The following is a 16,564-nucleotide window of genomic DNA, read 5'->3' on the forward strand; positions in this document are numbered from 1 at the left end:
TTGTTCCCTGCAAATGACTTCCTGTGTCGCTGTTATTAGGTTCCGTAGAATATCCGGCAAATGTCAAAATGCGTGGTCCTTGCCATTTGAACTCTTATCAATCTGAAATCTATGGGCATAGAGCTATCCTGGAAAGGAGCTATAAAGCTATGACACCTTTTGATCTCCCTAAGAAACTAAGTGATCAATTGAGAGAGATAAGGGGATAATTAAGATACTCTATCCTGTCCAGAGGATAGAGCAGTGTTTCTCAACCTTGGCTACTTGAAGATGTCTGGACTTCAACTCCAGAATTCCCCAACCAGCGATTGCTGGCTGGGGAATTCTGGGAGTTGGAAGTCCGGACATCTTCAAGTGGCCAAGGTTGAGAAACACTGGGATAGAGGATAAACAAATCAAAGAAGCCAGGATGTTATTTTATGATGTTTCTAATTGTATAAAAAGGAGCTACACCACCTCTGAAGAGTAGTTTTTCCCTGGCATATCCTTGGGGTATGTTGGGAACAACTGGCCATCATTTCTTTAAACTTTTATCAAAGATTAAACGCTGATTTGTTATTCAAGCCTCCTGTTTAAGTCTCATGTTTGCCTCATTTTGACTTGGATGCGTCCTCAAACTTCTATGGGTCTCAACATATTCTCAAATCTTACATATATTTATATGTAAGGGTGTAAGTATACACACACGTATAGCAATAGCAATAGCAGTTAGACTTATATACCGCTTTCAGCCCTCTCTAAGCGGTTTACAGAATCAGCATATTGCCCCCAATAATCCGGGTCCTCATTTTACCCACCTCGGAAGGATGGAAGGCTGAGTCAACCTTGAGCCAGTGAGATTTGAACAGCCGAACTGCAGAACTGCAGTCAGCTGAAGTAGCCTGCAGTGCTGCATTTAACCACTGCGCCATATCATGCCTATATGTGTATTATGTAGATTCAGATTAACAGAGTTGGAAAGGGCCTTATGTGTCATCTAGTCCAACACCTCCCCTCAAGCAGGAGACCCTACACCATTTCTGACAAATGGCAGTTGCATCTCTTCTTGAAAGTCTCAAGTGATGGAAGCCCCCACAACCTCGGAAGGCAAGCCATTCCACAGGTTGATTGTTCTCACTGTCAGAAAGTTCCTCCTTATTTTCAGGTAGAATCTCTCCTTGGTCAGTTTCCATCCATTATTCCTTGTCTGGCCTTCGGGTGCCTTGGAAAATGGCTTGACCCCCTTCTCTCTGTGGCAGCCCCTCAAATATTGGAACACTGCTATCATATCTCCCCTAGTCCTTCCCTTCACTAGTCTAGCCATGCCCAGTTCCTGTATGTATACACTTTTGAGAGCAGATAATATAATTCCATTTTTAATATGTGCCAGTGTACCCACGGCAAAAAATACAATAAAGGTTATCTAATCTTTAAACGAGGCACCAATGGAAGGTAGCTACCCCCGTCCCAAAGACGCTTTTCACGATGCTTGGCTCTTCTCAACTATCGGTAGAGCAGAACCGGCGGCGTTTACGCAACCTCTCCGGAATGGATGGGATCTAGCAAGCCTGAGCAAGGGGGCCGTTTGGCAACTTTCCCAGCGCTCCCGGATCCCACCCAGCCCTATCCTGGAAGAACGAGCGAGGTCGCGCATCTCCTCCTCCCCAGCGCCGCTGACCATTTCCCCCTATTTCTGCGAGGGGGGGTTCCCCTCCCCGCCGCAGTACGTAGGCAGATTCGGAGCAACGTGGCGCTCTTCTGCCGGCGACCAAAACAAAAACCCCCCACCCCCCCAAGACCCAAACTTTCTGTGCGCTGCAGGGCAAGTTAAGCTTTCGCGGGCCTCCAGCCTCCCGGAGCTTCCGAAGGAGCAACATTCCTGCTCTTGCCTCTTGTCCTTCTGCGGCGGCGCGGGCATCCAGGACGCGATCCTGGAAAACCGACAGCCTTTGCCCCGGGGGCGTCGCAGCGGCGAGCCCCCTAGCGTCGGAATGCGAAACGTCCCTTCATTCTCGCCGCTAAAGTCCAAGCCTTTTTTCTCTTTTCGCCCGCTCTGGAGTTGAGAAACAAACTTTTGGGGGGGCAGCTGTGCGCGCCGCTTCCATCAGCATGGGTGAGTTGCTTGTCCGGCGAGAACAGCAGGGGGACGGGGAAGGGAGGGGAACTTCTCTACGTGCCTTCGGATTGTTCTCTGATGGAAGGAACTTTTTCGACTTGCTTCTTTTAAAACAATTCGCCTTTGCAGTTCGCTTCTCTGCTCCCAAATCTCTGTCCTGTGTTCTCCGTTGTCGCTTTCCTCTGCCAGAGAGAGTGATGGGTACTCTATCTGTGTCGTGCTTTGCCAAACCCTTTTTAAATGACTTCAAGAAAAAAAAGGGGTTCTTCTTTATCTTGGGTTACAGTTTTAGGTCTAGGAGCGAAGCAGTAACATCCCCTGTCGGATGCCCCTTGGAAGCATTCGGAGCATATAGTTGACCAAGGATTATAGGAGTTCAAGTCGCCAGGTTGGAAGAGGCCGAGTTCAGTGAAAGCCAGGAATTCCACCGCTCAGAGTAGCCGATGGCGCTCACTTTCCTAATCAAGCTGCATTCTTTTGCACTCTCACAGTGCAGAGTGAACCTAAGCAAGTAGCTCATAAGTAAGACTACTGTCTCAGACCTGTTTATAGTTATAGTTTTTGCCTAATCGGCAAACTATCAACTTGCCAGCTACATTTTAGCCCAGTGTATTGTGTGAATGGATCCCATGGGATTAAGTTTACATTTTGGTATTTATCATGCAATCCCAGGACACATTGATTTCATGGAGTAATTTATAAGAAGGTAGGGCGTGAGGATATTGTCTGTCTCTGATATTCAGATGGCCTTTTAATAAATATTACATGCTTGCTCAAGAATAAGACCTGAATAAGACCAAAATGGGTTTTGTTTAGATGGAAGGCCAGATCTTTCTTAATCATCGTTTACAGAATAAAACAGTTTGACATTTATTCCCTCATTTAAATGCGGCCACTGGTTTAATCTGCCTTTCTAGCACAAAAATGTACATACTAATGTCAGAGAAATATTTAGTACAACCATTAACGATAGTTCAGTTTGAAATCAGTTTGCTCCTCTGTATCGGTTTTCAAAAGCAGCACACTATTTCAGTTAAAAATTCATTTGGTTTCCTACCCTTTTTATAATAGGATGGTGGAGTGCCAGGGAATGGGGGAGAAATTGAAAGTACTTTGAAAAATACAGGATTGAAGCTGTGGACATAATTTTGAAGTGTGCTGAGAATTATAAGGGTTGATGTTTGAAGATTACACCAAGCCATGGTTAGTTGAATAAGACAGGGTAGCCCAGTTCACATGTAAACTGCAAAATAATACTTTCTGAATTTCATTGTGTTAGCTCTAAGCCAAGCAAACCACATTGCAATTTATGATATATGAACCTTGGTAAAAAAGAAAAAGTACTTCTTTTTATCCAGGATAGTTGACTTGCTATAAAGTCAACTATAAAATATATAAAACCTTTAAAAAGTTTCCAATAGGCACAGAGAAGGGAAGCAGCTGCTTTAATGAATAGTGGAGAGGCTTGCTTATATCAAGTCTGAACCATTTGTTCCCTTCCAAACCATTTCTGAAGTATGCCTTAAAACTATTCTGTGTTTATTTCTGACTTGAGCAATCTCTGGGTTAAAATATGAATTTTCATTATTTTCATCTATCTATTTTCAACTTTATTATTTATGTCATGACTCATATGTCCAATCTGTACCTCCAAACCTTGAGTTTGATTATTAAAAGTTGCAATACTGAGCTGTTATTCCTAACTCCAGAAATACACACCCCATGAAGTGTTTCAATTCATTCCTGCATTCAGACATTTATTTTACAAGCCTTGTATACAGCTCCAACTTCAACTCTACATAGGTAATACCTGGGTAGGTAATACTAAAACAACACAATAAACTATATAATCAATAAACTCAGTCCATTTGGTATAGCATTTAAAGTTCTGGATTAGAAACCATAAGACTGTGATTTTTAATCTTTCCGTATGCATAAAAGCTATATAGCTGATTTTGAACCAGTCTTTCTCTCCCTCTCTCCCCCTCTCTCTTTCTTTCTTTCCCTCCCTCCTCCCCCTCTCTTTCTTTCCCTTTCCTCCTTCACTTCCTTCCCCCAGTTCACCATAAAATGTTGTGATGAAAAAAGGAAGTCGGAGAATTATGTATGCCACGTTGCATAAGATAAAGGTAGATAAAAATCAAAGATACATAATAAATATTTAATCATAAAGATAAAGCGACTAAAGATTTAAAAAATCCAATTTGACCATTAACAAAAGGGAAGCAAACACAGCTAAGAGTTCTTATCTTTACTTTTTCTTGTCAGCCTACTTATTGCTACCAAGTTTAGAACACAATATATTTAAATATAGGCCTAGTGGTTCTTCACGAGTTTCAGTTGAGTTGTCTCACTCCAAAGCTGGAAGCAATTTCTGTAGAAGTGAATGCTCCAATGGACAAAGAAATCTTTCATATGAAAAAAATAATAATGCAACAATGAAAGTTCTGCTGATTTATTTACTCTGACCTACGTGTTGTCTATTTGGGCATGGGAGAGGCAAAGTTAGACATTGAAATTCTACTAACAATGTGAAGAGTTAAAGTACAAGAATCTTTTTATCCGCAAAGAATTAGATATTAATTTTAGTGGCTGAGAATTAAGTTTGGAGCTGTTGGGGGGGGAGAATAGTTAAGAATTAGACTAAGGCATAAACACCTAGAAAGCCCAATGGCTCTTCTGCCAATTGAGCAGTCACCTCGCATATAATCTACCTGGTTGCTGGTATCCTCACCTGAGTTCTGGTCCCCTTTCTCAGCTGTCTCAATTTCAACTCACCATTCTTGGAAACCTCTTCCTCCAAAAGTGTGTTTATGATGTTGTCATCTTTCTGGCATTGAGTAAATGTTTCCCAGGTAAAAAGGTTGAAAGCAAATCTGGTCAAAGGACTCCATATAGTTGGCTGATGTTATGTCAACAGATGACATTCTTACAACAGAAAAACCCTGGGATATTTGCAGGGAAAATAAAATCAACATGGGCAAATCTCCAACCCTTTTTACAAACATCCTCTCAATATAAAAAGGTAAAGGGTTTTCATTGCACAGTCCCGTCCGTCTTGATTTTTTCCTATCATTCACTCTGATGCCCCTATAAGGTCCTATAAGGTCCTTCCTTAAAGCCATTCTTTCTGCTATTCTTTCTTCCCTGCTTGCTTAGAATTTCAGTCAGCAAATCTATATACCAGTTTTTCTCAACCTTGACCCCTTTAAGACACCCGGACATTCATATGCTGGCTGGGGAATTCTGGGAGTTGAAATCTATATACAATAGAACCGCTGGTCATGAATGCTTCTGACCACAACCAAAGCGGGTTCCAACCAAAAATTTCACATGAAGATAGACCAAAAAAAAGTATCATTTCATTGCTGCAAATTGTAGCTTTATATATCTAGTGTATAATGCTTTAAAAACATTCACGCAGCATCTATAAAATATAGTATGATAAGTTAATCGGTGGATGTGTAAAAGACTGGTCTAATCATAACCATTGGGTGTGCTAGCTGAAATGTACGGTTTAAGAAATTTAGATCAACAAGTTGGCAGTCTGGAAAGCACCTGGTTGCAAATCTTTGATGTGATTTCCAGCCGGAGAAATACATGTTGTGGTTCATGTTTATAGAATGTTTACCCTTCTGAATTTTTTTTTTAAAAAACCTACCATATTGAATTGAAACAAACAAGATTGCTATCCAGCTTCCTGGTTTTCTATTACTAAGAGATCCAATTCAGTCTAATGGTTAAGGCCCCAGGAAAGAAAGTCGGATACCGTGAGTTCTAATCCTACCTTAACCATGAAAGCCTGCTGGGTAACCTTGGGCCAGATTTAACCCAACCATCCCACAGGTTTGTTATTGTGTAAAAAAAATAGGAGGAGGAAGGTGTGATGGATATGTTTGCTGCCTTAATTTGTTTGAAAAAAAATAAATCAAGGATAGAAACAAATAAATAATCTGTGAGATATGCTTAAAAATAAACGTACATAAAGTTGGATTTTAAGGATTGGGTCTAGATCAGTGACAGCAAACCTTTTAGAGGCCGAGTGCCCAAACGGCAACCCCCAAACCCACTTATTAATCGCAAAGCGCTAACACAGCAATTTAACCTGAATAATGAGGTTTTACTACCTAAAATAATGATAAACAAGGCAAGAGTTCAGCTAATTGTTCTAAGAAAAACGTGATAGATGCACTTTTATGCCCCTTCATTTTTTGTCCTGCTTTTGAAATATTAGGTTTAGCAACAATAGAAAAGGAAAATGTTTGTAAAATCATTTCTCTTTTTCCCTCCCTCTCTCTTTCTCTCTCTCTTTCCCTCCTTCTCTCTCTCCCTCCTGTGGGAGAGATGTGATGGATCTGGGCTGGGGCAGCAGCATGCTTGCCCACAGAGAGGTCTCTGAGTGCCACCTCTGGCATTCCATAGGTTCACCATCACTGGTCTAGATCAAGCCAATTGCTCTAGTTCCAATATCCTGAATCTTAAAAGTATGTCATTATTACAGTGTTTCTACTTATTGCATGTAGGACAATCAGAATAGAGTTTGGATCCAGATTTAAATATTTTGTGAATGAATGTTGCATATGTGCTGATAAATAAATAAATAAATGGAGACTAGTATAGATCTATTTCAAGCTATTTAGCTCTCATCAGCTAGCTATATCTTTACTGGGATTCGAATCTGAGCTGTATTACATATTAGGCAGTTATATTAGCCACTAGGCCACAGGTTCTCCCCCTTTATCAGCTAAGCCAGGGAAATAGGTATATATTGTGTCACAACCCCTGGTATGCCCAAATATGGAGGAAGCATACTGCTTCCTTTTTCTGTCTTATCAGCTCGTCACAAGAGATCATACAATCTGCTGCTAGGGAATTTGAAATTCAACTTCCGCACAACGCTAAGGGTACATCCATCACAGAGACTAGAAGGTTAGACCAACACTACAAATACACCCGCTCGGCCCTGAGTTTGCCAGGAGACAGTTCTTGTCTCTCTGCCCAACCTATTATACGAGATGGTTGTGAAATCAAATGAATTGTTACAGTGACCACATGTCCCTTATTATAAAGGGCAGCCTTTTACGGTATTTGAGAAAGCTGTTCTTCAGATTTATTTAGTTTTCAAAAATTCACATTTCTCCTTTATTTTGGTCATTTAACTTGTGTCATACAAATGGTACCACTTAATGCCCACGCTTTCACATTCATGTGAAAAAATATGGAAACCGAATTCTTTTTTAAAAATAAATTTATATATACTCTTTGATTTTAAATATTTTAATATGAGGTTTTTGTAGTGTTTCTTGGTTTGCTCTTGAAGTTGCCCTTGTAAAGCAGACATAAGCTATTAAGTGTTTTTATCTTCATGAACTTCTTTCAGATTGGCCCTCTTTTCAGTTTTGTCCTTTGTTGTTTTCCAAGAAAATATGTTCACTATAATTATGGTGAGATAATTGCTACCTTCCACTTTTACAAGAAGACCACAGTATAAATAGATGGTGAATACAGATTTGTAGGTATAGAGAAAGAATCCCTTCAGAGCAAAATATGCACCCAAGTAATATATCCTTGTTTTTTCCTTAGATGTTGCTATGCTTGCTTTGATATAAGATGTGCTTGCATACTATCATAATCTAGGCACAATTTTAGGTTCAAATTTAGGCCTATACAACCTTGGAAACACGGCATTTTTTATTTTTAGTAATTTGAAAATAATGGGCACTTTTCAGGAACCAACGGGATGTTCAAAATAAGTTGCAGCGAGGACAGTACCAAATTTGGTTACAGCAGTTTGTTTTCTGGCCTAGCAGGTTTTCCATGTTTTCCACCATTGAGTCATACTTCTGTGACTCTTGCAAATACTCTGTTTTACTGGGGCTGTGACATAGGTTCTCCTAATTCTGCTTCCCCCCCCCCCACAAAAAAAGATTATTTTGCATTTCACAAAATCCTGCTATTTCTGGCCGCAGAAACATTGACATTCAGATTAGTTTTAGGAGATAGGCAGATAGGTAAGGCCTTACAAACCACAATATCATTAAAGTGAACATGTTGATGTACAGCTAGTCCTCAACCTATGGCCACAATTGAGCCCAAAATTTCTACTGCTAAGTGAAATATTTGTCAAGTGAGTTTTGTTCCATTTTACGACTTTTCTTGCCACAGTTGTTAAGTGAATCACTGCAGTTGACAAATTAGGAATACGATTGTTAAGTGAAACTGGTTTCCCCATTAACTTTGCTTCTCAGAAAGTTGCAAAAGGTGATCACATGACCCCTGCACACAGCTACTGTCTTAAATATGAGCCAGTTGCCAAGAATTTGAATTTTGATCATGTGACCATGGGGGGTAAGTGTGAAAAACGGTCATAAGTCACTTTTTTCAGTGACGTAACTTTGAACAGTCACTAAATGAACTGTTGTAACTTGAGGAGTACTGCCTGTATTGAAGACTATTACCGTATTTTTCAGAGTATAAGACACACCTTTTTCCCTCAGAAGCTGAAAATCTGAGTATGTCTTATAGACTGAATACAGCATTTTTGCCTCCTGAAACCCTGCCCCTTCACCAAAGTGGCCGTGCGTAGCCTTTAGGAGGCTTGTAGAGTGCTCCTGGGGGCTGGAGGGGCAAAATTGAGCTAAAACAGGCCTTTTTTGGTCAATTTTGCCCCCCCCCCCGGCCCAGGAGCACTCTACAAGCCTCCTAAAGGCTATTCATGCCCTTTTAAAAAAAATGGGCCCTTTTTTTGCGAAAAATGGGTTGTTTTGGAGAGGTCTGTAGAGTGCTAAAACTTTTTTTTAATTTGCCTCTTCAAAATCTTGGTGCATCTTATACTCTGAAAAATACAGTAATCCTGGATTGACTTTATATATAGAACAGCAATAACAAATTTTGCATTCAAATGTGGAGTAGTTTATAATACTGAAGTTATTGTAAGCTCTACCAACTTAAAGAAGAAACTGTCTCAGATCTCACTCTTGTTCCTATTCTCAATCTCCAGGACAAGCATTGTTCGTCCTCCTGTTGACATCCGCAATCTCACTCCTTGGAGGACTGACCTTTGGATATGAACTCGGAATCATCTCAGGAGCACTATTGCAGCTGCAGGTGGCTTTCCATCTTCGTTGTATTGAGCAAGAGGTCCTTGTGAGTGCCTTACTCATTGGAGCTCTCGTAGCTTCTTTCGTTGGAGGAATCTTTATTGACCGGCAAGGAAGACGGAAAGCAATATTGCTCAGCAATGTAGTTTTGATCTGCGGCAGTCTCATCCTGACACTTGCTAGGTCACTTATTTGGCTGGTGAGTGGGCGTCTGACTGTAGGTTTTGCCATTTCTTTATCATCTATGGCGTGCTGCATATATGTCTCTGAAATGGTGGCTGCCCATCAGCGAGGGCTATTGGTCTCCCTTTATGAAGCTGGCATCACCATGGGCATCTTACTTTCGTATGCACTGAATTATATCTTTGCTGACACACCTGAGGGATGGCGATACATGTTTGGCTTGGCTATTGGCCTGGCTGTCATCCAGCTTCTCAGCATCCTGTTCCTCCCCAACAACTCCAGGACTTTCAGCGCACGCTACAGTGTGACTCATAGTAGTCTCATTCAATCTCACAAGGATGAAGATGGTGAAGATGTAATATTTACATGCCCCATGGAGAAGAATTATTCTCTTGTAGATCTCTTCAGATCAAAGGACAACATGAGAAACAGGACTTTGGTTGGCCTAGGATTGGTCCTCTTTCAACAGTTCACTGGACAGCCCAATGCCCTCTATTATGCATCGACTATCTTCCGTTCTGTGGGATTTCAGACTGATTCATCTGCTATCCTGGCCTCGGTTGGTTTAGGGGTGATGAAGGTTATCGCAACTCTATTTGCCATGTTTTTTGCAGATAAGGTTGGCCGAAGGGTGTTGTTGATGGCTGGATGTTGGGTGATGGCTTTTTCAGTTATGATTATTGGCCTGGCCAGCTGCTCTGTTCCATTAGATATGGTTAAAGACTGTGAAACACTCATAGATTCCAACAATACTTCCTTCAGTTCACCTCCTCTCCACATAAATTCAGTTTCTCCGCAACCAACTGCTTCCTATTTCTTATTGACAAAAGATACTAGTGAAATACAAGTCGAATCAACTTTTGCTATCATGGGACCAGCAGTCAATGTCAATAATAAAAGTGAAGAAAAAACCATTACATTAGAAACTGAGAAAACCCAATTTCTCACCCAGTCAGTGGAAGAAAAAGAACGGGATACCAATTCTTCAATCAGTGAGCCCTCTTCTAAGGGAGACATGCTCCTAAACTGGATTACACTCCTGAGCTTGATGGCCTTTGTAAGTGCATTCTCAATTGGATTTGGACCAAGTAAGTATCTTCCTGATTTCATATGTCTTGTCTTAGAGTCTTCTTACATAGATAAACCTGTCCATACCTGAATGTGTTTTGAGTCTTAATAAGTAGTTTATTATGTTTGTTTGTTGGGCTTCTGTGTTGCCCAATCAGTTTGGCTCTGAAATGGCCTGCAATCACTTATTACAGTATTAAAATTAGAATATAATCGTGTATGCCATAATGGAACAAGTGAAGTAAGTCCTTTGATTCATGAATCTATGCATGCAAACTATAAATTCATTTGCAGTTTCAGCGGGAGTTCCTATTCTTCATTAGAGTACTCCATAATAAAGTGGGTCAGGAATGGGGGGAAAGTGTTCATTAAAAAAAAATAACTCAGGAAAAGAGCTCTTAATTTTCAGTCATTAGCTTCCTTAATTAAATTTTATAGGGCTCATCCTGGCTAAACATGAATAGGCTTTTGAGTGGATAATTTTCTAATCTTCCAAAGCCACTCTATGTTCACTTCAGAGATGATTTTAGACCAGTGTAGCAATCTTGCACTGAGGAGTTTCATTTAGTAACAAAACAAAAATGAAACTGCTTGGTTTCCAAAGGCCGCAAGGTTTAGGGCAGGTAACATGAGAAGTTTGGGGAGGTGGCTATATTAAAATTCCGTTACTCTGCAGAAAGACTAGCAGCAGGTTTATCCAATTCCCATTCTGGATATATTTGTGGAACTGAAAGAAGTTGGGACAGATCACACAAAAATCCATGGTTTATGCACCTACTGTATGTCTTAGACCAGAGGTGCCAAACTCACAGCCTGTGGGTCGCGAGATGTGTCATGTGCTGGCCACGTTCATGCCCAGTTTAGCAAAAGGGGAAAAAGTGATACGTCCCATGACAACACCATGATGACACAAGTTTGACACCCCTGTCTTAGAGTATTGCTCAGTCTCACTTCAAATTGAACATGCTAAGGACAAGCTTTCGCCTATGTTTTGCTGCTAAGCTAAGCACCTAGTCTTGTTCCATTCAATAAAGTGGAATTACTGGAGTTTTTTTCTCTCTCACACACACACACTTTCTGAAAGAGTTCCTTTTACCTATCTGTTCCAGGAAGTAAGCACTGTGTTCAGATGTTATTTACGTACCTAGTTAAGCAAACATAACTAGGGATAGCATACATCTTCCAATTTATAATTCCACAGTTTGCAAATAAAATGTCAATATTATCAGTCGAGGCATTCGTAGTATGAACAGTGACTCCAACATATTTTGTATGCCGGCTTCAAATACTTAGAAGTTACCTGAATGAAAGAGGAACCTGTGTGGGCCAGTTAGAAGCCTTAGAAAAGATGATTTAATCGGGAGGTTTGCATTTGATTAAAAGAAAAGTATTATTTTAAGAAAAGCTGAAATTCAGATTAGCTGGTTTTTATTGACAGACAGTTTAATTGATTTATATGATTTCTGCACATTGTTACTCTTCCTTTCAGAAGCAAACAGACTGGTTTGCAAAAGAATTTTTTAAAAAACAGTCTTAAATGCAATAAAACTAGAAATGTTAGAAACCAATAAATACAAAAACATTAAAATGAATTTAGTTTTTAATGAATGAACAAAAACACTGGTCATCTTAAAGTGAATCTATTCCTAGAGTAATTGTTATCTCATAAATTGTTGGGTGAATGGTCATGTCTACAATTATTTTCAGAAAGATAGCATAGGGAACAACTGAATATATTTCTGAAATTCCATAATTGGAATGCTATAACCAAGTATTATAAGTGCTGTTCCAAGTCATTGCCTGTGAACTGATCTATTGGTGGAATCAAAAGTAGAGCTTTTATCTTCATTATTTGGGCAAAGCAATCCCACAAAGAAATTGATATAAACTTCAATTAATGACTCTTATACTGACTTCTACATTATTTTATATTATTCACGAATCCAACTGTTTACCATGGTCAATTTGTTGCTCTTTTTCTTGGTAATTTCTTTTAAAAGGTAGAAGGATATTTATATACATGACAAAGCAGCCTTTAGTCCATAAGTGTTCTCTGCAATGCATTCATTGGCCCAGCCTTCTTATTGATGTTCTCTAGATGGATTAAAACTGTAACTAGAACTCTGTAATTTCTAGCCATCAGGGTTCCACTTGATTATTAAAATGACATGGGACACTACTTATTTACTAAGAATGCACCTACTAATACAGTTTTCCAGAATGAAAAGGTAAAATCTCCCCTAACTTGAGTTAACATCTGGAGACTACATGTCCGTGTCCATATTGTTTTCTTAACCAGGTGGAAGTTATTTCCCATTGCCTTTTGGTGTTTTTATTAGTTTCCATTCTACTCCACAAACTGAATTTACTGATAGTCTCACATTAAACTACTTACCAGGTCCTGCTCTGCTCAGCTTCTTCAGGATTAGCCAAATTCATCTAGGTACTGCACCTGTTGTAACAAGTAATGTTTTTTTTAATTGTTCCAGTTGCTTTACAATTCGGTGAAAATGTCTGTCTTGCCCACTCACAATCCGTATACATAGAATTTTCTCGAACAGTATATTACCTATTTTTACAATGTTTCTTGTAAAAAAGTAACATGTAAATGCAGGTATGTATTTTATGTGTTTAAAAATATGTTTAGGAGCAATAGTGGTAGTAGTCATAATAATAATAATAATAATCCAGGGTGTCTCTCTTCTTGTCTTCATTGTGTTTAACTTGAAGCTTTTGAATAATTGCATCTTCCAACTCAACAGTCCAAGCTTTCTTTTTATAATATCTTTCCCATTGCAGTTTCTTCTTATGGTTGTACAAAATGTTGCTTATGATTTGTTTCTTCCTCATGCCTAATTCCACTCCTTGACTTTCTTTTCTCCTCCCACAGTGACATGGCTGGTCCTCAGTGAGATCTACCCAGCTAGCATACGGGGGAGGGCTTTTGCGTTTTGCAATAGTTTCAACTGGGCTGCCAATTTACTGATCAGTCTTACATTCCTTGACATCATTGGTATGTATAGTATTGGCTTGTTGTTGACATTCTTTGCTGCTAATAACCATAGCAGAGCTGATAATAGGGTGCACTTAGACCAGTGTTTCTCAATCTCAACAGGTTTTGAACTTATGGACTTCAATTCCTAGAATTCCCAATTCTGGGAGTTGAAGTTCATGTGTATAAAGGCGATGAGGTTGAAAAACCCTGATCTAGACCCAACAAAGGGTCACTGCCTTTGTTTGAGGATCTTGTCTCCTGTTTATTATGTCACTTCTTGAGTCTTGATCAGACATACTGTATATAATAACTGAAATGTTAAATTTAGATTCAAGACTCAAATCTCTGCCAAACCAGAAAACTCAGTTCAAGGCAATCTTAGTCTACCCTAAGCCAGAGGCCATGGTGCTTCTCCTTATTTTCTTGGATGGGCAAAAGTAACATTTAAAAAAAGATATCATAATGGTGTTATTAGAAGAAGAAAAAATCCAAAGTCCATAGCTGGGTAATATATTTATTAGGCAATACAGTGTTTTCTTCACAAAAGAGCAGGCCAATATTTACATGCTCCAGAACTCTGCATCAGAGGAGACAATATTAAGGCTGCAGAAGAAGGTAAAAAATCCAAAATTACACCAGATGTTATGGTTTGCCATTTAGTGTCATTCTCAAGATTGGGATTACAGACTGAATGTATTAAGTCACTAGTAGATATTAAATTAAAAAATTACAATTAGTAGTCTGAAACAGTTGTTGACCCAGATAAGTGCAACCCCAGGTCTGAAATTTAAAAAGTCAGTTGTTTCCTATTACAATACAATACAATACAATACAATGGAATATAATACAATACAATGGAATATGAAACAAAAGAAAACAGACAATTCTGAAGCTAATATGAAGCTACTTCTGAAGCTCAGTTGAACAAGTAAGATTATAAACTATTTGATTTTCTGAGGTCTATAAAGATTCTTAATCACACAGGTCATGGTTGAAGAAGAAACTGTAGAAGCTTTTTGCATGAGAAGCGAAACATTTTCAAAGAAGAAAGGAAACAAAGTCCAGTTATCTTTTGGAAAAGCATCTCTGGAACTTCTATCAGAAGGGTTGCATTTCTTAAGCTAATTTAGCTGGTTTAGACATTGTTTCTTTCAGAAATTTTTAGAATTATTTTTGGGTTTGAGGTAATAATATTTCAATATGTCAAAATATTTCAAGTATTGCCAGATATTTTAATTCCAGAAATATTATGTCAGCACTCATTTGTAGTTCAGATATGTATTAGTCTGTGTGGAAGAGGAAAGCCATCTGGTCCTGCTGTTAATAGTAAAACTCATCTGAAAAGTATTTATGGCAATTGTCCATCCCCAAGGTACTAAAGGTGGAGAAACACTGCAAAACCATGCTGTTAATGTTTTTAAAACCTTTTATTATTGTTACTACCTCCCCCCTGAGAGATTTTGCAATCAAAATGCTATAAAGTGGTAATTTAATTAAAATGACTGGCACTTTTTACAATGCATCTATTGTTGTAATAATGCCCAGATTAAACTTCTGATTTTGCTGAATGCATGAGTCTAATAAAGTGTAAATTTACTTTTGAAAGGAAATTTTGCAGCTCCTTTTAAGTAGCCTCTGGTAAGCCCCTGATTTCACGAGAGCCTATCCTAGCAAATGTGGCTTTATGTCATACATTGATTTTGTTATATTTCTCCATGCAGATGTCATTGGCTTGTCGTGGATTTTCCTTTTCTATGCACTGGTGGGATTTGCGGCTGTATTATTTATTTATTTATTTGTACCTGAAACGAAAGGACAGTCTCTGGAAGAAATAGACCATCAGTTCTCAAAGAAACGGTATGTCTTTAGTATCTGTCACGGCTAACACTGATCAATGCAGAAGTATTTTGCCCATATCATAGAGAATTTAGAAAAGTAAGGTTCTACATTTAGGCAAGAAAAACGAAATGCACAGGTACAGTATAGGTGGTACCTTGCTCAGTAGTAGTAACTGTGAGAGGGATCTTGAAATCCTAGTGGACAATCATTTAAACATGAGCCAGGAGTGTGCATCAGCTGCCAAAAAAAGCCAACACGATTCTAGGCTGCATAAAAAGAGGGATAGAATCAAGATCACGTGAAGTGTTAATACCACTTTATAATGCCTTGGTAAGGCCACACTTGGAATACTGCATTCAGTTTTGGTCGCCATGATGTAAAACAGATGTGGGGACTCTAGAAAGAGAAGAGCAACAAAGATGATTAGGGGACTGGAGGCTAAAACATATGAAGAATGGTTGCAGGAACTGGGTATGTTTAGTTTAATGAAAAGAATGACTCAGGGGTTGCCGCAAAGAAGAGGGAGTCAATCTATTCTCCAAAGCACCTGAGGGTAGAACAAGAAGTGATGGGTGGAAGCTAATCAAGGAGAGAAGCAACTTAGAACTGAGGAGAAATATCCGGACAGTTAGAAAAAATCAGTGGAATAACTTGCCTCCAGAAGTTGTGAATGCTCCAACACTGGAAGTCTTTAAGAAGATGTTGGATAACCATTTGTCTGAAGTGGTGTAGGGTTTCCTGCCTAGGCAGGGGGTTGGAGTAGAAGACCTCCAAGGTACCTTCCAACTCTGCTATTCTATTCTATTCTAATTTGAAGCAGGGCATGGTCAATCCATATTGAGCTCTTTGTTGTTTTGGCAGGTTGCTGCAAAGAAATATATGCTGGCACAAACTATGGAATAGAAGAGAAATCTACACACGTGCTCAATATCAAAGAGTAGACCATTCTAATGCTTCCTGAAAAAGGAGCCATCACTTGTGACGTGACACAATGGTTACCTATATCATGCTGGAAGTTTTGTGATGATTTTCCCAAAGAAAGAAATTCTGGACCATTTCATGAAAATCCTGTATTTATGTAGGTGACAATATAATTCTTTTTTATAAGTATGCATATTCTGTTATGTGTAGATTCTAGCACCCCAGCCCCTAGAGAAAGTATATCTGATACGTTCATATATTTTATAAATGTTTGATAAATAAAGTATATTTGAGCCTATTGATTGGATAGTTTGATATAAAATACTATTTTTTCAACAAGATGGATTTTGTTTATGCTAAAGG

The 16,564-nt window shown here is 39.0% G+C and overlaps 1 protein-coding gene across 1 annotated transcript; it reads left to right on the forward strand.

The window, feature by feature from the left end:
* Positions 1-1,704: 1,704 nt before the first annotated feature.
* Positions 1,705-16,503, forward strand: SLC2A10 (solute carrier family 2 member 10). The gene is made up of 5 exons (XM_032218819.1): positions 1,705-2,092; positions 9,096-10,466; positions 13,337-13,459; positions 15,163-15,298; positions 16,142-16,503. Exons 1-5 carry the CDS (start codon positions 2,089-2,091, stop codon positions 16,239-16,241), a joined length of 1,734 nt encoding a protein of 577 aa, XP_032074710.1. The 5' UTR covers positions 1,705-2,088; the 3' UTR covers positions 16,242-16,503.
* The last annotated feature ends 61 nt before the right edge of the window (positions 16,504-16,564 follow it).

The sequence above is a fragment of the Thamnophis elegans genome, chromosome 5 (assembly GCF_009769535.1).
Source record: "Thamnophis elegans isolate rThaEle1 chromosome 5, rThaEle1.pri, whole genome shotgun sequence".
NCBI lineage: Eukaryota > Metazoa > Chordata > Lepidosauria > Squamata > Colubridae > Thamnophis > Thamnophis elegans.

Excerpts from the sequence above, each read along its gene's own strand:
- SLC2A10 (XM_032218819.1), top strand. Across the intron at positions 10,467-13,336 it reads CTCAATTGGATTTGGACCAA|TGACATGGCTGGTCCTCAGT; the intron begins GTAAGTATCTTC and ends CTCCTCCCACAG. Across the intron at positions 15,299-16,141 it reads CATCAGTTCTCAAAGAAACG|GTTGCTGCAAAGAAATATAT; the intron begins GTATGTCTTTAG and ends TTGTTTTGGCAG.